The sequence below is a fragment of the Symphodus melops genome (genome assembly GCF_947650265.1).
Source record: "Symphodus melops genome assembly, chromosome: 15".
NCBI classification, from domain to species: Eukaryota; Metazoa; Chordata; class Actinopteri; order Labriformes; family Labridae; genus Symphodus; species Symphodus melops.
Window position 1 is genome coordinate 3,273,401 of NC_136705.1, and position 22,632 is coordinate 3,296,032.

The following is a 22,632-nucleotide window of genomic DNA, read 5'->3' on the forward strand; positions in this document are numbered from 1 at the left end:
TTTTTCTGCCGTGGAGCCGCTCTCCGGTTCTGCAGGGTTCAGACCAGCAAACACTGGCAGGTTTCTCTAATGGGCTGAGTGACCTTCTCATCAGGAAACATTTTTTTTTTAAAGATTGCCCACCAGCTGTTATGAATATGATGGCCTTCTGGGTTATTAAGAGCTAATGAGGAGGAGAAAGATATTCTACCTTAAATGTGAGGAGTGTGTGTGTGTGTGTGTGTGTGTGTGTGTGTGTCAGGTCCCAAGGGTGCCTGAATGTTTCCTCTTTCTTTTTTGCCTTTTTTTTTTTTTTCGCTCTCTATTTTAACACAGGGGCATAAAAAAACCCTGCAGAACTGCTCAATGGTTTGTCGTATAAATGCAGAAGAAGGTCGAGTTAGGAGTGTGTGTTTGTATTAACGAAAAAGCTGAATGATTAAATTGTGTCCTTCTCAAACCTCCTCGTGTACTACAGGAGACACACAATGAAGAAAAGATACGGAGGAGTGAAAGAGGAGGAGGAGGAGGAGGAGGGCTGGTAATAAACAGGTATGCCACCTCCTTCTAGGAAAAAGTTGCGTCAGTGCATATTCAGCTCTAAATCGTGTCTGAACCTGACCTGACATGAGTCCCAGCGCTCTCCTCTTGCGTGGAATGGACCCTGTTTACCCTGGAACCAGAGCCATTTTCTCCCAGACAGGAGCCTCCACGTTCTCACTGCCAGCAATCAAAATCTCAGGCTTTATAAATACACTTCACAACTCAGAGCACTCGGGAGAGTGTCGAAAGTTTTACATTCACATATGATAGCAACAGTGGCTGATAAGCCACATGACAGGTTTCAAAATGAAGCTGGTCTATTGTTTGGTTTTCATAAAAACATGTTTGCAAAAAATCCTGTGAATGTGTGAAACATTTGACAAAACGATGACCAAAGAACCCTCAAAATGAGTCAATGTGTGTAGGGAAAGGCTGCAAGGACTCAACCCCGTCTTTTTTTAAGACATCCTTTTGGTAAAATAGGAGATAGATTAAAGACAAAGTGGTTCAGCACTGGTCATCCACTCCCATTGGCAGCACACACACCTGTGACGATTACAGACCCAGCGACTGCACATATGCTACATTTTTGGGATGACTGATGGCCGATCTCTGGTGTCAAGCTGGGCAGCACAGTGGGAAAGTAGAAGAAAATAGATTTTCCCATCGGACGGTTGCCGAACATTAGCACAGACGTAGAGCCAGATTTAGAACAAAGCAAAAAGAAAGACCATCAAATTGTATTTCTCACCCAATTTTTTTTGTCTATTTCCTGCTTTTTCCATACCAGTTTTATAAAATAACATCTCACAGTTACAGAAAAAAAGGCTTTACCAAGTGAATAACAAAACTAGAGCAGAAAAGCAGAGGATTAATTAATGTAGAAAAAAACAACAAAAAAACACACTTCAGACAGGAAGTGAGAGCTAAAGAAAAGTCCTCTTTGTTGCGTACTGTACATACTCCTCTCTCTGTCAGAGAGCAACATGTGGACACTCCTCCACCTTTATCTCAGGGGGGAAGTATGGTTTCTCAATTATCCATGTTTGGCTATCCCCTTCCGACCTGTGGCTGTATTTACGCGAACGCCCATTTTATCCATGGCTTTTAATGGCATATAAAAAAATCACTTCCCCATCAAAATGCCCTCTCCTAATAGCTTTTCAGAGTTGTTTGGGAGCTGTTTGGGTTTGGTCATTAGTGGACCGTGAGTGTGTGTGTGTCTGTGTGTGTGTGTGTGTATGCATGTGTGTGTGTGTACGCGTGTGTGTTTTGGACCCGGCTGAGAGGCGCTACTAGGTCGTCCTATGTGGGGGGTAAAGGATGGTGGGGGGTGCATGCAGGCTGTGCCCATGAGGGCGGGGTTGGTGAGGGTTTGGAAGTGTGTGTGTGTGTGTGTGTGTGTGGTGCAGCACTTATAGGCCATGCTGGTCCTGATGGGAATGCCAGGCCCCCACACCACTTTCCAAATCACTAATGGAGCATCGCTGGGCAACATTTCAAACACAGAAAGACACACGCATGCTCACACAACTTCTTACATGTATGATCGGACACTCAGTTCAGTTTATGAAGGATACAACAGAGATGTCAAACAAGTTCTGAAAAGATAAGATGGATAAAAAAGAACCATGCGTGCACCGTGGCACCTTCCTCGCTCTCTTTTTCACTCTGTTGCTTTTCACACTTCTCAATTATTTACTGGCCTTTTTGTCCTCTGCTGGTGGACAGGCCTCAGGCATATGTCAGAGGGTGTGAGAGTGTGTGTGTGTGTGTGTTTGTGTAACAGAAATACATACAGCTTCACACACAAACAGGCGGCTCGAACATCCGTCACTAGTCTTTTATCATTCAGAAAAGTTGTCTTGACCATATGACCAGTCACATGAGGAACAATCTGCAGATAAGATGCAGCCAAGCTTTTCAGTTTCAATCATTTGGGTCATTTTTTTGAGAAAATCTGTGAGGATCACTTTTTTTCTCATATTTTACTTCTCTTAAATGTTTACACCACAACATGTCGCTGAGCATCAGATATGGAGCTGATGATCGGTGATGTCACATTCAGGGGTGAACTCAGAGTTAACGAGTATAATCTGGAGCTATAACAATGCATTATGTTAAAAAACTATATGAGTCTATAAACTATAAAAGCAGAGTTCGAATGGCTAAAGAACATTTGGTAGAATGATTCACACAAAGTCAAAATCCCAAACGATTATGACTGTGCAGCATTCAATTTATCTGAAAAAATAGATTAATCAAATACTGGAAAAAGGGTGGCTGGACATTGAGCCATTAATTAAACATTTATAATCTCCAGATATTTTCTAACACAATGAAGGAGAGGTTTAAGTTTGATTATTGTGCAGAGACGGGTCTATTGTATCTTTTTACACTTAAATGGGCTGTAGTAGCCCAGTCTGTAGGGACTTGCTTGGGAGCCCAGGAGTTGCAGGTTCAAGTCCCTAATATGGAATATGGTCTGATCACTGGAGAGGTGAGTGCCACTGAGCAAGGCACTAACCCCCTAAACAACTCTGGTATGCTCCATGACTGCGGAGTATCACGCTGCAGTTTTCTTTATAAACAGTTAATGACACAGTTAATGGTGTATTCCTTCTTTTGGATGCTACATGAGCGCTCAGGGTTAAAGTAGGTATTACCTTATTAAGTTCTTATGCAACCTTTCAAATGCTCATTCAGCTTGTTTTCTTTTTGAAGTTTTTCTTTCCGCTTCGTTTACATCGTCAGCCTGAGGCAACAATAAAATACCAGTGCTGTACAGTGATCAGTCCTCGGATTGATGCATTATTGCTTCTGACACTTTCTTTAGTGACTGATGCCAAATTAAAGCTACTGATGGATACATCAGCTGCACAAACAAGAAACTCACTGAAGTCGGTTTTTCGGGGTTAATCTGATGAAATGTTTTCATCCTCGCTCTCTTTCCAACACGTTTTTTTTTTTTTTCACAAACCAGAAAATCTCTCCATCATCTGACTTTGGGTTCCAGCTCATGCACTCCTTGTTTCTCTTGGAGGGCAAAAGATTTCTTTTGGCTTTTGAGTTAGGGGGGGGGGGGGGGGCATTTCTCTCCGGGAGCCGTCACAGTCGCCTTGCGCACCAGACTGAATTTAAAGAGGCAGGTAAACTACTGCTCGCTTCGTATTAACAGAGCCATATATTCAGCCTGTCTCTGGTTTTTCTCCCCCCCCCTCCACCCTCCACCACCCCCCCTTCCTTTTTTTCCCCTCTCTGTTTCTCCATCTCTCTCTGTTTTCTCTCTGCTCTTAGTTTTTTCCCCCCGACCGTAGAAAACGTCTGGGGGATCGATAGGGCTCTCCTGCTGTAGTGACTTGCAGCTCTAATGAATCAGGCCTGTGTTTGTTAAGTAGACAAGGTTGTGAAGGAGCGCTGGAGGGGAGTTTGTCTTTGTGCTTTATCACGTCGCAGCGCTACCCTCACTGTTTCGTCTCTGATCAGGGAACTTCAAATTCATCACAAAGAAACTTGATCACGTTAATTATGTAAAGTATATCGTGTTGTAAATCGGTTGAGTCTGTTTCTGTCGTTTTCACCAGTCGAGGATGGCTCATGTATGAAAATAACCAGTCCACATAAGTATTTATTATCACTGCCAAAATGTGCCTCTGCGCCAGAGTCCATCCCCAAATCCTCCTGCACTGTGCACTGAAATCAAACGCCTGAAAAACCTCACAAATACGCCCGAGACCTGCTTCAACTTGAAGCCTTTTCTAAAAAAGAAAAGGAAGAATTTTGAATTCCTCGTGTTTTTTCTTGCAGCTTAAACTCCAAGGTCGGACAGTGAGACTGTGGGAGGCTGTTTGTGTTAAAAGCAGGATGGCTTGTATTTCCTCTCCTTCCTCCTCCTCCTCCTCCTCCTCCTCTCTTTCACCACAAGGAAAGCTGTCCAAAAAAAAAAAGGCTTTTTATCGCTGATGGCTAATAGTCATAAATTTGTATTAAATATGTCCTTTATCGATTGGCCTTGTCGGATGAATACAATTAAAGAGACGGCGCTGAGTGCTTCCCACCTGGGAGCAGGAGGAAGGAGGGATTAAAGGGGGGGAGGGATGGATGAAAGAACAGAGGGAGGAAAACAAGTGAAGGAGTAGACGGGCAAAAGGGTTTTTGGCAGCAGCTCTGCTTCTGCGCTCGAGTCACAGCTTGTCCACATGTTGCCGTAAACGTGTGTGTATGTGGGCGGTTAGTGTGTGTGTGTGGCTGTTTGTATTTTAGTGATTCATCTTCTCCCATCATGCTCCTCTTCTTCCCTTATCCCCCCCCCCATCCATGATAACCCCTCTCCTTTACTTCTCATTTCTGTTTTTTTTATTCCCAAATCATCAGCGAGAACAGAGGCGGTGAGAGAGATGGAGACGGAGAGCAAAAAGGACGGAATGTGGAAAAGTAAAGAGAGGGATTGAGGGATAGAAAGGGAAGAAAGGAGGAACAGAGACAGGACAGCCACCTGTATGCAACGTTGATGGACAGATGGAGGGATGAAACCAACTGGGCGGAGGAGGGATTAGATGAAGAGAGGAAGCAACGAGCGGCCAGTGTGTTCATGTGTTTGTGTGTGTGTGTGTGTGTGTGTGTGTGTGTGTGTGTCAGTGTTTGTGTGTGGGCCTCCGGCCAGCTGAGGTGTTTGCTCGGCTCAGAGTGATCTCCCACTGCGGTCACTGCAAGACACACACACACACACACCCAAGTACACACACACACACACACACACACTGATGACTGAATTGTCCTGCTTGGCAGCTGTTGCAGGTCCCTGCAGATCACTCAATACCAGACTGGCTTTGTGTATAAACCTGTGTGTGTGTGTGTGTGTGTGAGTGTGTGCGTGTGCGTGTTTGAGTAAGTGTGTGTGTGCTCATGTGTGTTTCTTTAGTGACCACCAGAGTCTTGCTTGTGGCACTAAAGAAAATCTGCTCCCTCTCAGCATGTGCTCTTGTCAGAATTGAGAAACGTGAGAGTGTGTGTGTGTGTGTGTGTGTGTGTGTGTGTGTGTGTGTGTGTGTGTGTGTGTGTGTGTGTGTGTGTGTGTGTGTGTGTGTGTGTGTACTGCCACACAAAATATAAATCCCATGTTTAGAAACCGTTAAAATGACCTCCTTTAATTTGTCCTTTTTGGTGACTTATACGTCTTCAGATGTCGCCCGTCTCCGTGTTTTTAGTCTGGAGCAATGAATCAAATTCATATAAAAAATTAAAGTTATATCTTTAAATGGTTTATTTAAGATCTGGCATGAGACACATTTTGAATTATTCTCTGTAATTGTAATTCTTTTTAAGTCTTTTGAGGAGAACTCACGGCTCTCCAGATCTGAAACTTACTCATTGAAATCATCATTGCTGATAAAAAAGAAGCTAATAGAGGCTAACCCAAGATGTTCCTTTTTCTTAAGGCTGCCACATAATAACTGTTGATCCTGTTGAGAGTTCGATAAATCCAGCTACCTGCCGATACTCGACTCTTCTGATCCACGTGAACTTGCTCGTTTTATGAATGGTTCTTTATAATTTGCCACTAACATTTTGTTAAAAAATTTTTTTTTCATAGTTGCTAATGTAGCATGTAGCATTCTGGACAAACATGATATGTTGCAAATTCCAGACAAAGCACAATTGAAGATTGAGATAGTCAATGCCTTTGCTACTATTCCTTATAACAAGAGGCAGATGAACATTCAAATAGAGCTTGGGTTCATTTGCAGGCGGCACACATTTCAGTTTTTCCAGACTTCTCAGTATTTCTTTCCTAATATAAAGCTGTTTATCGAGGATGATGAGTTGGATGAAGGATGTCATCAATCAAAGTTGCTGCATGATGCGCGTGGCGACAGTTAAAGAGATCCTGAAATGACCGTTCAGAATCTGATTACAATCTGCAACAGATTAGCAGATGAAAGCTTCTTTACTCGGAGTTTTTACGTTTGCTGACTCATTCACTACTTTGTGGTGTTTGTCCGTGTGTGTGTGTGTGTGTGTGTGTGTGTGTGTTTGCAGGACCAAGTTTCCTCTTTCAGACCCCATTTCTTTCTCTCTCTCTCTCTCTCTCTCTCTCTCTGTCTTTGCTCGTGTAAGTGTTGTAATTTGGATGCTCTGTAATTTCACCATGGTGGTTTGGGGTTAAGTGGAGGCTGTCCCTGCCATCGTGAGTACCGGCCTTCCAAATGGACACACACACACACTCCCTCACTCGTACACACACGCACTTGATCATTGCTGCATTGCGCTTGGATGATTCTACTAAGGCCGGTCCATTTAATTACATTTATAAACACAGTTTAAGGGCCCTGGCTGTGTCATTAGGACAGACTTTACGAGATACACTTCTGCTTATGTGTGAGAGTGTGTGTGTTTGTGTCTGCGAGTGTGTGTGTTACAAAGAAAAGGAAAGGAAACTTGTCACATGGCAGCTATAATGGGTGGTTGGATGGACACTGAAACACACATGCACACACGCACACGCACGCATGCACACACGAGTAAATTACTGGTGAGAAAGTTGCAGATAGCTCAGTCTGTAGCCCAGCAGGGGTTCCAAACACAGAGACAGAAGGTATTGATATATCCGTCCCACACACACAGACACAGACACACACACACCGACACACACACACCGACACACACCGACACACACACACACACACACACACACCGACACACACAAAGGGACAGACGGTATTGATATTTTGCCCATCAGCCTAGGGTGTGTATCTGTGTTCAGCAGTCTCACACTGATACACACATTCTCGTGCACAACATGCACACACAGCCTGAAATCCGACAGGCTCAATAATCCATTGTTGTTTTTGGTAATTCAAATGCGTTCATAGTTCTTTTTCTTCCTCCATAAAAATACCTGATCATTATTGTCAGGCCTTGAGGCTTCTATTTTGCAATAGCTGTTTGTGTTTGATGAACTATTTAAGGTACTTCTTCTAGTATGTTTCTTCTTTTTTTTTTTATATACCAGTGACAGTGTTTTTGCTCTTCACCTTCATACTCAATGCCGACAAATCGAACAACTTTCAAGTCGATTAAACGGCTTCCTTTAAAAGATGAAAAAGTGTTTTTCAAGTGTCTGAAATTTCAGTCTTTACTCCACAGAGCCTTGTTTCACTGAAAAGATTACGCTCCTCTGCTTGTATTGATCTCATCAAGACATTCTCAGATAAATAATCAGATTCTGCTCGAACTTCTCATTCAGGAGGTTCACCTGCATGCCTGCCTCCTGGGTATGATCAACTTTTTGATTTCTCTTTTGTATACACTTAAATACGCCAGCTTAATAATGTTATCAGGCAAGCAAACAAAACTCGTGTATTTGTGGAGAAGTTATTTGACTGTGCTGTCTCTAAAGTTTTAGGACACAAAGGGCAGCAATCGGTGCCTGACAAATACAAAAACACGCACTTTTTAGTGTTAATAATGGGCAAACATATGACATGGCATTTCACAAAACTCACACACACTCAAACAAGCCCTTTTGGACATGTTTTAGCAAGAAGCCAGTGTGAGCTGATGTGAGAGCTCAGCAGGTAACATGCAGGAAGAAGAAGATCCAATCTACATCATGCAACCTGTGTGATCTTTGTGCACGCTCCAAAGCTCCTGCATACTCGTCTTCTCTGCTTGAAAGTCTACATTCTCCACTTCTTTGTTAGTTTAACTGCACACAGCACTGACGTCATCTTAGCGTCTGACTCAGATGCTTCATCCTACCTGCATCCTGCCTTCTGAGACCACCGCTCCATCTGATTCAGGGAAAGCCTCCCGCTGTGTGGAGCATATGTGTGAACAGGAAAGTCATGCAGATCTTCAGGAGCAGCCCGACCTGAACTTCTGTGGACATTTTCAGGAGAGCATTTGGCGAAAATAATTCTATGTTGATACAACCTTCTAATTTCCCGACAAGTCATAAAAAAGGACTTCATCTAACATCTCATGTAGCACTTTTAAGGGATCAGTATGTTTTTAAAGTAGAACATGTCTGATGTTTAAAGGCAAACATGATTACACAGGTGGGATTTTAAACAGACGTTCATGGGCTTGTTGCATCAGGTAATTATCCCAATTCTTTCAGTCTTACAAACAAGTGCATACTCTCGAATTTTTACGTCTTTTCAGAAACTATACGATCTAAATTTTACAACACTTTACAACACACTCTAAACTGTTTATTCAACACCTAGATGAGGTTGAAGACCTCCTCAGCTTGCAGACACAAGCAGTGAGCCTCGAAGAGAAGTGGAGTCATTCCTCTGCAGGGGAAGATGGACAAACAAACTCTCCTTATTTGAATATTGTATGGCTGTTGTAAAGTGTATCCATGCCCTATTTACGATTGTCCAACTTTCTTTTGTATCAGAATTGTACCCTTCACGTACCTGCAGCATTTTGCTTTGATCAAGGTTGTGACTTATAGCAGGTAATAGAAGCTGATTTCCAAGCAAGCAGAGCGCCGTCTTGTTCATGCTATTTGACTTCATGGCTCCTTTGTGTAAGCGGACAGGACACCAGCTTCCACTGTTTGCTGTCCTGTTAGTGAGAAAGCTCGAGCATTGAGGGGGAAGTATTTGTGGGGAGGAGGATGTCTTTCTGCATCTTACCAAGTTGTGACATTTAGCCCTATACATCAGTGCAACAGTCTATGTGGAAACAGGCAATACAGGAATTTTGGGCCAATTTAATGGGGTGAAGACAACTTTTCGACAACCTCGTTTGTTGACCCTGACCTCCATGGATTTTTGAGTTCAATCAACCCACTTTGGAAACAGTTCCACATATATGCCCAAAGCTTATCAAATTCCACAAGCTCTGATGAGAACAAGCAGTTCTTAAATTAAAACATAAAAAGAGCCATAATTAGTGTAACAAGAATTTCACGTGACAATTATATGGATAAGTGCTATTCAGCAGTAAGACTGGATGTTGGGATGGAAGCAGAAAGCCACAACTGTTGCACTTTAAGTGGGTGATGATGGAAGGAGGCTGGATTGTGGCACCGGAGTCGATAATGTCCGTGTCCTGCAGAAACCCTTTGAAAATCATTTTTCACTGGTATGTTTTGCTTCTGGAGTTATGAAAGGGTTTTTATTTGAGGCAGGCTGTGTATCAGTTACTCTGTAAATATTCATTTTTATCGGGAGCAATGAGAACATATCACTGAAAACAGGGAAAGACATAGCTGTAAAGTGATCATAGCGTTATGTGTCAAATCAGATTTTTAATACTCTTGAAAATGTGTGGCCATTTCAGATGGATCTTTGATCTTGCATGTATTATCCCTTTTAACTGTTTAAAGTTCTGCGTTCACAGAAACAATGTTTGCCCAAATATGATGACATCGTCTTGCAAATGAATGAATATATTTGATTTAAATGTCCTTTTTTTTTTAAAGGGATAAAACCTTTTTTTAGTGAAATGATCTTTAGGTAGATCTGGGGAGTAGTGGGGACTGCTTCTGAAAATTACATCGATTTATTGCACCGCTTAAATTTTTGCAACATAAATGTTGGAAGTTCCCTTTCTTTCCCGCTTTGCAGAGGAGTCAATATTCAGGCCTTTACACAGGAAATGAGCATCAAAATACACTGATGTTTTTCTATTTGTTTTTGCTTCAATAAACTGTGGTGGTGAGACACATACATTTAGCTAAGAAATCCCCTCTCAGGTAAATCAGGAGGTGATCAGGGGCGAGCGGCGTTACCTCGATGTAAATATAAGCGGCACATCCTGAAAGCCTGAGGCTCAGATAGAAATCCCAAATTGTATTAAGGGACATTGTCCCTCTCTCCCAGTATGCGTACCTAATCCTGTTTCAGCGATGTTCCATTACCTCAATTACTATCATCTCACCCAGAGGTGGACCCGGCCAAGGACACCACGGGAGAGCCAGAGAGGGAGGAGGGAGGGCTGTATAGAAAAGTGAGTTCTTCCTACAAAGAAAGTAGAGAGATTTGAAATAGGTGGACACACAGAGGAAGGGGAGGGATGAGAGGTAAAAAAAAAAAAGGATGTGGTAGTGGTGGACGAAGCACCAGGATAACAATCTTTATTATATCAGTGCTACCTGTGGTTTGATATATTCACCAGCATCAACAAACTGGCGAACAGTTAAATAAAGAAGCAGCTTCAATTGTAGTTTTAACAACACTGGCCAGCACGTTGTGTTCAATACTCCAATTGATTGAGTCCTTAATCCCACAAGCGTTGTCTCTCTGCCTGTAAATCAAAGAAGAGAAAAGGTTGTGGCGAAGGCATAATGACCCAAATCTAAGTTTGCTTCTGGTCATTAATGTATTCAAACAGTGACTGATCTTGCTGTTGCATTTTGTCCTGAACAAATCCACTTTTTGGTCACACAGAGACGAGTGTCTTGTCAGTTTGGTGCTTTGGCTTTCTTTCAGCTCCTTTGACAGCCATTGGATCAGAGTGCTACACTTCCTTTTGAGAGGGATGGATAGAGCAAGGGGAACTTGATGCGCACACACACACACACACACACACACGCGCACACACACACACACACACACACGCACACACACGCGCGCGCGCACACACAAAGGAGTCGTGAAACATGAGCCAAGCTGCCTCACTGCCTCCCTCTCCCATCTAGCGCCACATAAGTGTCCAGGCGATGCCCTTGGCTTAATAGGGCTTAATGCCTGTGCTTGTCACTGTAGCATGGCTGGTATTGAGTGTTAGGACATTTCTAAAACTGTGTGTGTGTGTGGGTGTGTGGGTTCTCCAGAGTGTCACTAGAAGCTGTATGGCTTTGACATTTACCCCAGGTAAAGAACAGGATGCTATTATTTACCCCAATCCTTCCTTCCTTCCTTCCTTCCTTCCTTCTTCCTTCTCTTTTAACATTCCTGCTGAATCCTCCAACATTAAAGTTGCAGCCTGTATTTGTCACCTCTATCTATCTTAAATAAGAGGGATTACTTCTCCCATCTCATCCCTCTCCCTGACTCTATCCATCTTCATCTCTCCTTCCCTCAATTCTGCTTTCTCACTTCATTTTTCTACCTCCCAGTGGTGGAGAGTTTGCCTAATGAAGTGGCTGATGGGAGTATATTACAGAGAGACAGAGTGGAGCGGTCGCCTACTCTAAAATCCATTAACCTTACAGTTTCAATCAGCGTGCAGACAAGTCTGAGCTTCGAGTCAAAGAGGAGCGTATTAGCTTAAGAGTTACACTGGGCTGCCTTGCACTTGTTTTGCTCAATATTTTGCCCACATTTTTGTCTGAAAACACAGAACGGATTTTGTTTTTTCCCCTCCGTATGATCAGCATTGACATTTTGCAGTGCGACACAAGCGAACAAGCACAAATGTGAACTTTGGTTTTCATGAAGGAAGTAGATGTAGTTCAGTCAGGGTTGCAGCTCATGTTAATGCAGTGTGCGTTTTCTTTGAACTCGAGTACTGAAGCTTCAGCGACAACGTGCACACTCTTCATGTCACATACAGTTGGATAAAATCCTTGTGCTTCTGTTGCTGGTACACAATCTGGATTTTGGAGGATTTATAAATGAAATGAAATGTGTCTTTCAATAAATCAATCAATCAATGAAGGAGGGCGGCTGTGGTTCAGTGGTTGTGGGGACGATAGCCGTCACCTTTTCAGTGACACTCAAAAGAGGCAAAAGAAAATAATGCATTTAAAAAAAAAAAGTCTCCACTTACATTAACAATACACAACAATATTTTGTACAGCTTGGATGTTACGCTCTGTTACTTAAAATGAACCTTTAATCTCAGTGGTGTAACTTTACAATATTACACTTTCACAGAGACGCAGCAGGCAAACTGCAAAATGTGACTGGATGAAGTACGTTTTTTTTTTTGGCATATTTCTTGAACATGTTTTGTCTTGGCAAATGTATGAGCGATATTACAGTAAGCCCTTTACACATTGCTGTTCTACAAATGTTTAAGACGTTGCATAAGCATCCAGCTATCGCACAAAAAATCCTTTTAAAGCAGGAGAAAAGAGGATCTGACGCATGCATATCTTGTAAATAAAGAGAGGAGCTTGATAAATGATTGTTCCCATATGTGTACTGAAAGTATAACCCAACTCCTCACCCCACCAAGGGGGAAAAAATGCAGCCAGTGTGCTGAGTGTCCAGGATAAGAGTGATTCAACCATGCAACAACAACAACAAAAATTAAGAACAAAATACATCTTTCCTGTTCCTGATAATGCAAATGATATTCACAGGTTAGATCCTGTGCAGGTGGCCACAATTAGTGGTAATTTGTGCCGATTTTAATGATCCATAATTAAGCTGCCCATCCAAACTGTTGGTCATGTGGGATATGTGTGTGTGCGTGTGTGTGTGTGTGTGTGCACAGAAAGTCGGACAGGGAGATGAGAGGGACGGTCAAACAGGAGGAAGTGTGTAAGTGTTTGATTTCTGCTGCAACATAAGCTGCACAGTGAAGGGGGGAAACACTACATTTCCTTTTAAATACACACACACAATCGCTCAAAAGCACACACACAAATGTACTCTTTGCAGATACTGTTTGTGTTGATTCTTTTTTTTTTCCCCGCATCAACCTCTCTCACTCTCTCTTACTGGCTATTAGGGCTAAATTGCAGTGTGCGGATGTATAAAAGCTTCCATGTAAACCATGACATCCTTTTAGTATCACTGTTAATTTGTCATATTCGTTTTGCCAGTAATTAGCAGGTGATATTCCACAACTTGTGTGTAGTTTTTTACAACCCACTTTACCTCTTTACATGCTAATGGAATGTTGTGCAGTTTATTGTTTGCAACACGTAACAACAAAAACAGCTCTTCACTGAAATAAAAACTCATCTCGTCCGGATAATTAGCAGCAATAAAACGACCCCTGGAATGACACCTGTTTATTTATTTTGATTCTGAGATGATATTTCTGCATGTTTTCATTTATTATGCAAGACAACTTTTGACATTTTTTGGATGTTGATTGAATTGTTTTGGGTATCGATTCAGACTAATAACTACGGTTTTTTTTAAATTACATTTTGGATTTTCCAAAAAACAAATTTAGATAATTTGGGGTTCAACCTGAAGGATTGATTAACAGACAGAATGAGTTGACAAAGTATTATGGCATGACTAGTTTCAGCAGTCTTTATATACCTGCATTTTGCCCTTCGTACATCGTGGTGGATTTTTGTTAAATTATACATTGACTTATTTTTTATGCAGTACTAGCCCAAAATCTAATAAACATGAGCCAACACAACCGAAGATGTATGGTCTTACATTTTAGAGAAATTGCAGACATAGATATTTGACATATGTATCACGGGAACCATCAATAAAACTTTAAATGCTTTTCAACAGGATTTGCATTAATACAGGAACAGTTGCACTGTGGTTTCTTGTATCTAAAATAAATAACAGTGTCAATTTCAAAGATTGTGGGTTAAACACAACAAAACACTCTTAAAAAGACAAAGATGTGAAAGTAAAAGCTGCTCTCAGGAGTTCAACCAGTTGAATTCCTTGCAGAGAGAAGTGTAATTTAATGCTGACATTGAGGAATTAGTTGGAACAAAATCCAAGAAACATTCCCTGTCAAGAAAAAAGCATTACTCACAATGTATAGTTTTTATCATGTTAATAAATACAGTCAGCAAATCAGCCAACTGACTTACCCTCCTGTGGCAAATGAGAAATGATTCAGTTAGAGTCCATTGTTCACTGCTGTCTTTCCACTATGACTGTTTCAACCCAGAACATTTCTCAGATTGGGTTTTTAGCTCCTCACATACAGTATGTATTGGAAAACTGTTATATTTGCTTTTTTAATGCCTGGAAGGTGCTTGCATAGATGTCTAAACTTCATGTTCAGTTGTGTGTATATTCATTTATGCATGAAGTGTGTGTCTGCTTTTCCACTTTGTCAAATGCACCCATATCTCACTGTGCTTAATAGAGGGAGGCTCTGGATGGCACTGACGGGGTTTGTATGTCATCTAATCTTGTAAACGAGCTGATGGCCGTCCGTTTGGTTCCCTAATGAGATTACACATACACTGCGGGTCCCACCACAGGTCATCATCGCTGAGGCCATTCAAAGGCAATTATTGTTTTAAATGTTCCTCTTGTTGCAAGCCCAAAGTGACTCTGCATGCTTCATTGAGGCAAGGAAAAAGCTTTGAGGCAGACGGAGCCGGTTGTTTTTCCTCTTCAGCTGGAGCCTAAATGTTTCTACCCTCCTACTGTTTTACTTCCTTAGGCGGCTGGAGGTTTCTGGTCTGTCTACATGAAGGGAGAAAGTTTGTGTTTGTCCGTTTGGTGATCAGCATTAGAAGGATAGTTAGCAGTATATAAGGGAATAATGGCACTTTAACAGTGGCACAAAACTCATGAAAACTTCTGGCTTACTTGGAACATTTCCAGCGCTCGTAAATTTTCTTAGTGAAGTTAGAGTGGGATGATCCTAAGAAAGATATATTTCCCACTTTTTCAGGTATCATCAATATGTATGTATTTTATGCTATTGCAACCCATGAGCTGGAATTAAATGTTCTTCAGGATTCATATATGCTGCCTCTCCCCACCTGTCGATAGACGTGTGTTTGTCAGCAGGCCTCTGTTTTGGTAGATCAGTGGGAAGTGGTAATCCACCAGGATACTCCTGTTTCTTTGTTCTACTGCTGACAACGAAGGACTCAATCAGTCCAAGGGGAGAAACTGTGTCCCAGAGCAGTCTGGGAGAAGAGCTAAAAAAAAAATAATAATAATTTTAAAAAACACACACACACACACACACACACACACACACACACACACACACACACACACACACACACACACACACACACACACACACACACACACACACACACACACACACACACACACACACACACACACACACACACACACACACACACACACACACACACTTCTCACATGGTACTCATGTGGGGCATGACCTCAATAAGAGCTACTGTTGTATTTGTAAAGCTTCAACACCATGTGCCGACCACTTTTATAAGCTGTAACAGTTCAGGCCTGAGGTTCAAATAAAGGATTGGTTCAGCCAAGTTTAAAGAATCATCCTAAATGGATTTCATTCAGTAAGGCTGTTTATGCTCATCTGTGTGAATGTTTCCAAATGACCATTATGACTCTTCATACACGTGTGGATGATGTTGAATTGTTCTCAGTAAAACTTCCTCCTAACGTCATTTTCTTTTTCTGTTCCTACAGGTAAGGAGGAGCCCACCACCTACACCTGCACTACTTGTAAGCAGCCGTATGGCAGCGCCTGGTTCCTGCTGCAGCACGCTCAGAACACCCACGGTTTCCGGATCTACCTGGACAGTGAACATGGCAGCCCTCTCACCCCACGTATGGGTGGACCTTCCTCCATGGGAGGTGGAGCAGATTGCCCCTCTCAGCCTCCCCTTCATGGTCTCCATCTGCCTCCTGATGCAAGCCCCTTCAACCTTCTCCGCATCCCTGGCTCAGGCTCAGGTGGAAGAGACAGTGTTGGAATAGGGGGTGGAGTGGGTGGTGGTGGCCCTGGTGGGGGCCAGCATCAGCGTTTCCCTCCCACTCCACCCCTCTTCAGCCCCCCTCCAAGGAACCACCTGGACCACCACCACCTGAGCCCAGAGGAGCTGGCGCTTGCAGCCCACCATCCGAGTGCCTTTGACAGGGTGCTGCGCCTCAATCCTCCTCTACCCCTGGACCCCCCTCCAACAATGGACTTCTCAAGGCGGCTACGGGAGTTGGCGGGCAACACCTCAGGGCCCTCTCCTCCATTGTCCCCCAGTCGGCCGAGCCCAATGCAACGCTTACTCCAGCCATTCCAAACAGGAGGAGGAAATGGAAGCGTAGGAGGCGCAGGGGGCAGCAAACCACCCTACCTTGCTACCCCACCCCCTCTTCCAGGCTCCATGCAGTCCCCCGTTGGTTCTCAGACTACTCCAACAACCCCTCTCCCCTCAGCAGGGGCAACCCCTTCCTCCACCAATCCCCTGAAATCAAAGTGTTGTGAGTTTTGTGGTAAGGCCTTCAAGTTTCAGAGTAATCTAATAGTGCACCGACGCAGCCACACAGGAGAGAAGCCGTATAAGTGTCACCTGTGTGACCATGCTTGTACACAAGCTAGCAAACTGAAACGCCACATGAAAACACACATGCACAAATCCTCCTCTCCAAACACAGGAAAGTCCGAAGATGGGCTCTCAACGGCCTCCTCTCCAGAGCCTGGCACCAGTGAGCACTTGGGGAGTGCAAGCAATGCCCTTAAGTCAGTGGTGGCCAAGCTGAAAAGTGAGAATAACCGCATTCTACGTGAGAATGGGGAAGAGGAGGAGGAGGAAGAGGAGGAAGAAGAAGAGGAAGAAGAGGAGGAAGAGGAGGAGGAGGAGGAGGAAGAGGAGGTCGAGGAGGAAGAGCCGCAAAATGGAGAGAGGGCAGAAAGAAGAAACAACAGCTATCATTTTGGTTTGAACCTCGATGCAGCTCGTCAGCATGAAAACAATGGTGGTTTAGGAAGTAGACTTGGAGGAGTCGCGGATGAGGGCTCCATTCCGCGCTCGCTGCCTGAGGTGATGCAGGGGATGGGTCTAGCAGCAAGCATGCAGCACTTCAGTGAAGCCCTTACTGCACACAAACGCAATGCCATGGCCCAGGAGAACCACTTACACCACCACCTCAACAGAGACCATCACCACAATCGTGACATGTGTGATGGGAATTCAGTTTTAGAAACTGATCGAGGAGAGGAAGGCTCCGTATCCACTGTCAATGGGCGAGGCGCATCACCTAATGAATCTGCCTCTGTTGGCCTCTCTAAGAAACTGCTTCTGGGTAGCCCCAGTCCACTCAGTCCTTTCACCAAACGCATTAAGCTGGAAAAGGAGTTTGACCTGCCCACTCCCACAATCCCTAACACAGAGAACGTCTACTCTCAGTGGCTGGCGGGCTATGCCGCCTCGCGACAACTCAAGGACCCTTTTCTGAACTTTGGGGATTCCAGACAATCGCCCTTTGCCTCTTCGTCCGAGCATTCTTCAGAGAATGGAAGTTTGCGTTTCTCAACCCCTCCGGGGGAGCTGGACGGTGGGATGTCAGGTCGGAGTGGTACAGGCAGTGGGGGAAGCACACCACACATTGGGGGTCATGGACGGCCCAACTCCAAGGATGGCCGCAGGAGTGATACTTGCGAGTACTGTGGCAAGGTGTTCAAGAACTGCAGTAACCTGACAGTGCACCGACGCAGCCACACAGGCGAAAGACCATACAAGTGTGACCTGTGCAATTATGCTTGTGCCCAGAGCTCCAAACTTACTCGCCACATGAAGACCCACGGTCAGGTGGGCAAAGACGTATTCAAGTGTGAAATTTGTCAGATGCCCTTCAGTGTCTACAGTACCTTGGAGAAACACATGAAAAAATGGCACAGTGACCGTCCTTTGAGTACCGAAATAAAATCAGAATAGAAGGCCGAACAATGGGACCTTTTTCCCCACAGCTATGTCCGCCATTAGTCCCCTGTTTATTCCCAGCCCCTTGTAGATTTGCCCCAGCCCTAACACACTCCACTTTCACCAGCCTGGTGAAAGCTTAAGACCATGTGCTCTGCACCAGCACACCCCGTTTCCATTACCCATTGAATGCATGATCTGTATCGGGGCAATACTCTTGCATTGACGCAAAACTTCGAGCCTTTCTCTTGTGCAATAATTTACATGTTGTGTACTATTTTCTTTTATGAGTTTTCCTTTTCCATTTTTAAGAATTAGTCAGCATGCATAGTATGTTTTTGCTAATCAAAAAAGAAAAGAACTTGTCCCTGGTTGGTTAGTTGTTGAGTAAATGTGTTGCTGTTTTTCTCTTGTTCAGTTTTTTCTTTTTATTCTTCAAAAAGAGAAAATACAAGAAAGATACATCCATGCTGCATACATTCTGTGACACATATCATGTACAGTTTTGTTTTGTAACATGGAAAGTGAACAGTCTTTGATTTGACCCTCCTCTTACAACCCTGAAATGCACTTATCTTGATCTTTCTAAAAGATGCCATGTTCACACAGGGTTTTTAAAAAAAATCATGCATTGGCTTGAGGACAAAAAAATAGTAATGACAGCCTTCAAATTTCTTTCAAAAAGACATGGGTGTGCTGAGATTTCAATTTGTACTATCATTTGGTTGAATAAAAAAAAAAAAAAAAAAGAGTGCCTTTGATATCTCAAGACTGCATTGGCCATAATCTTATCTGGTATAAGCTTGGGGTCACATTAGATAAAGCTAGACGGTTTAAGCCACCCAGGAAAGGTCCTTGCATCAAGCACCTGACTGCTCAAATGGACTGTGACAACTCATGATGAAAGGTCAGAGAGTTCTTGTTAATCATCATTTAGCTACCTATTACATGTTCAATAGGCTATCTTTAATATGTGGATTTCATGGCAAGCATGGTACAAGCAGTATTGTGTATATCTGAATTATTTGTAGTTTTGTTTCTGGTAAGGAGGTACTTTTGAGATAAAGGTAATCTGTAATGTACAATCCTGAATTTGAGGGATACAGTGCATGGCTGAGGAGTGTCATGCATCTGCATTAGCACAAACCTACAACGCTGCTTCAAAATGTCAGTGTGTGGAACAATGCATAAAGTAATATATGAGCTTCAAGTAAGGCTATCCTTATTTGAGAGCATTGAAATAACTACAAGCTAGACAGACAGAAAGCTACACAGAACTGGAAGCTAAGTATTAAAGGGGATCAGAGGCAATCTCACATTTCTAGTATCAAAACAGGGTCATTAACTTTGAATGGCAGAGAAAAGAGGAAGAAAGAATTGCAAAAAAACACATCTGAATTCCAGGGTCTTGAAAAGAGTGATGCTTTTAATCAGTATGCATAGGCTAATGCGGGGCACATTTTTTGTTTGCAGTTTGCTTTTTTAACCCCAAAGGTTTTTCTTTTATGAGTTTCATTTAAGCCGATCACAATTAAGCACTTGTCACTCTGCCTGAGAGTAAGTACTGACATCTCTCTTGCATATTCCCCACACTGATGCAATGTTGGTACATGTGTTGAGTCGAAAAGCTATATTGTCATTTATAGGACATGAAGTGCACTGTTTCAATTTTCCCAGTTTACAAGTTTGCGCTTAAAGGGGAAAACGTTGTTGAAATGCTGTCAGAGGACCAGGTCCCATTGTTAAAAGCAGTAAAAGATGAGACACAGAATCTGTTGCCAGCAGCTCCAGCCTCATGAACTTTAACCTTTGTACCCCTGCCGTTTCACCTTTGACCATTTGTCAATTTGTTACCCCTAAAAACCACCAGTGCTTAGCCTGGGCGGAAAATTCACCCTGTCTGCAAGGGCTGTAAATTAGAAGGTTTAGGTGAGTTACATAACCAGTGCTCCTGCAGGGTGCGGCTCCTATTGGCCACAGCAGCACCAGACATCCACATTTTTAAGCAGCTGTTTTGTAAATTTGTTGTCATCCACGCCTGAATAATTTATCGACCTTGCAGACGAGACAGCAGACTCCCGAATCTTGATGCTCACACTTCAAGAAACTGTTTTTGTATAAATCTTTCTTTAATTCAAGAAATGAAAATAAACATTTTGCAAAACAACAATCCACGATCTTTAAGGGGGAAACTGAATTTAAGTTTTGTTGTCGTTTCTCTTTTCCTCAGCGTCTTGGTGGTGTTCAAGACTCCGATCACAGTATATATGAAATGGTAAAAAAAAGAAAAAAGACAAAAAACGAAAAAAAAAAAAAAATCTGTGATGGTTTTGTATTTTATTTTGCCTTGGCTCTTCACAACTCTTCAGGTTGAAATACAATTTGCATTGGGGAAAGGATTAAGATTATATATGAATATATAATAAAGAACTTAAAATATAGGAAAATGCACACTCATGTCAATTCCTATGCTTAAACACATTTATGGTCTACTTTTTCTGTATTTCTAGAATTGTATTTGAATTCAATGTTCACTTAGAGTAGGCACTATAGTATTTATATTGAGGCTCGTATTTTTAACTGTTGCTTGTTCTCTCTAAAGGTATTTACCATACCTTTTTTTGGTAGTGGAAAAAAAAATCCCAAGCTGCCACGGTATATTTTTTTAATTTGGCAGGATAATATAGTGCGAATTATTTGTATGTTTAAAGAAATAAAAGGAAAAACCCCATAAAAAGCAGCTAAAGTATGTGGCATTGGGAGGCGTCACGAGGGCCATCAGATGGCCGCCGCTCTGTTTCCTGTCCACAGAGGTGGTTGTACATATCTTCTTTGGGTTTTTTTTTTTTTTCGTTTGGACCTCCTCCTACCCCACCCACCCCCCTCTTGCTGCCATTCTTGTATGCAGTAATGCAAGCTGACGTCGGCCTGTTCTGTTGTGTGCTTCTGTCTCTCTCACCCCTCCCACATGACTACATTCCAACATCAAGAAGAGAGGAAAGAAAAAAAAACAAAAAAAATTCATATGCAGTACATGGATTACGGAAAAGAACGTCAAAATAAATACATTTAAAAAGAAAATTAAATGTTTTGCAGTTTTTTTTTCATTGCCAAATACTAAATGGTGCTTTATATTTAGATTGGGTATACTTTCATATGCAAAGCATATTTAAAAAATGACCCGGGGGACGTGGAGAAGCCTGCTTGAGTTGAGACTTTTTTGTAAATGGCAATGCGGAATATTTTGTTATCAGCCTTTTCTATTCCTATTCTGAGAGCTGTTTGTTGTAACTTGAACTTGAACTTTATCTTTTACTATGGGAGTTACTATTTATTATTACCAATATGCTCTGTTCAAAACAGAGACACGGAATGGATTTCTTTTCCTTTTTTATTTTTCTGGTTTAATATAATTTTCAGTTTTTTTTGTTTTTTTTCTTTTGTAATGGTGGCCGATGGTCATTGGACAAAACTAGCTCTTTAATTTCTGTTGTACTTGTTTGGGGTCTCTGTTCAGTTGTAATGGGAAAACCACTGTCTGTGTTTTCTGGCAGATGTCTGCATAATCCTGTTCACACACCCATTTTGTCCCTTTATCGAAAAACAATTAATAAAAAAAATGAAAGTATAACAGCACTTTTTGCTTATCTCCACTGTGTGTGTGTGTGTGTGTGTGTGTGTGTGTGTGTGTGTGTGTTACCCTGATCCAGAGGCCTAATTATTATTATTTTTTTAACAATAAACAGCTTCTTACAGTTTTCATTTTATAACAATGGATTAATAAGTCATGTCAAAAGAAAAACAATTCACGCATAGACTTGTACTTCACTCACACACACTCCTCTAATAGTAGACGTGTGTTTGTGTGTGGGTTGTTAGATGTCAGCAGTGACCTGAGCAGGGCGTTTCTTAATGCGTTTCTCTCATGAGGCCGCTTGAACCCGATTAACTTAACTCGCCCTAGCCTTTGGCCCTGGACTATATGTACCTTAAGACTTTGTGTGTTGGTGTGTATGTGTGTGTGTGTGTGCGTACAATCTGTCATTGTCTTGCCAAGGGGATGACAGGTGTGTTCAACTACATTAAAACTCGAAAACACCTGTGTGTCTGCAGAGTCACCCTGCCGGTTGGTCAAAACGGTCGGGCTGGTTTTTGTGCATGCCTTTGTGTGTGTGTGTGTGTGTGTGTGTGTGTGTGTGTGTGTGTGTGTGTGTGTGTGTGTGTTTGCTTGTGTAGGTCTGTCTGTACCATCTAGTTTGCACGCTATCGCAGAGCACATATGTAGAGTGTTCTATGCATGTCACTCCTTAAAGTACAGTACACTATCTGTTCCTGATAATAGCTGTTCACTGTGTGCCTTTCTCCCCCACTCTGTCTCACACACACACACACACACACACACACACACACACGGTATGAAGATGTACATGGTCTTCCTCTCACAGGATGTACTTAGGTAAATATCATTATGTCCCTCTGTTTGCTCGGTAGTCACAAAGCTTCATAAAGCTGTCAGAATCATTCAGCACCATGTCCTCCAACCACCGCACCCTTCTGCTCAGCTTTCACACACACACACACACACACACACACACACACACACACACACACAC

At 42.6% G+C, this 22,632-nt stretch overlaps 1 protein-coding gene across 2 annotated transcripts in view; it reads left to right on the top strand.

Annotated features, from left to right (window-relative positions):
* Nucleotides 1-21,105, top strand: part of LOC306835462 (B-cell lymphoma/leukemia 11A-like) — a 52,553-nt gene extending 31,448 nt beyond the window's left edge. For both annotated transcript variants that reach the window (XM_079362008.1, XM_079362009.1), the window contains exon 3: nucleotides 15,792-21,105. In XM_079362008.1, coding sequence (XP_079218134.1) covers nucleotides 15,792-18,034 — 2,243 coding nt within the window. In that variant the 3' untranslated portion in view covers nucleotides 18,035-21,105. The remainder of the gene's footprint in view (nucleotides 1-15,791) is intronic.
* Nucleotides 21,106-22,632: the final 1,527 nt, after the last annotated feature.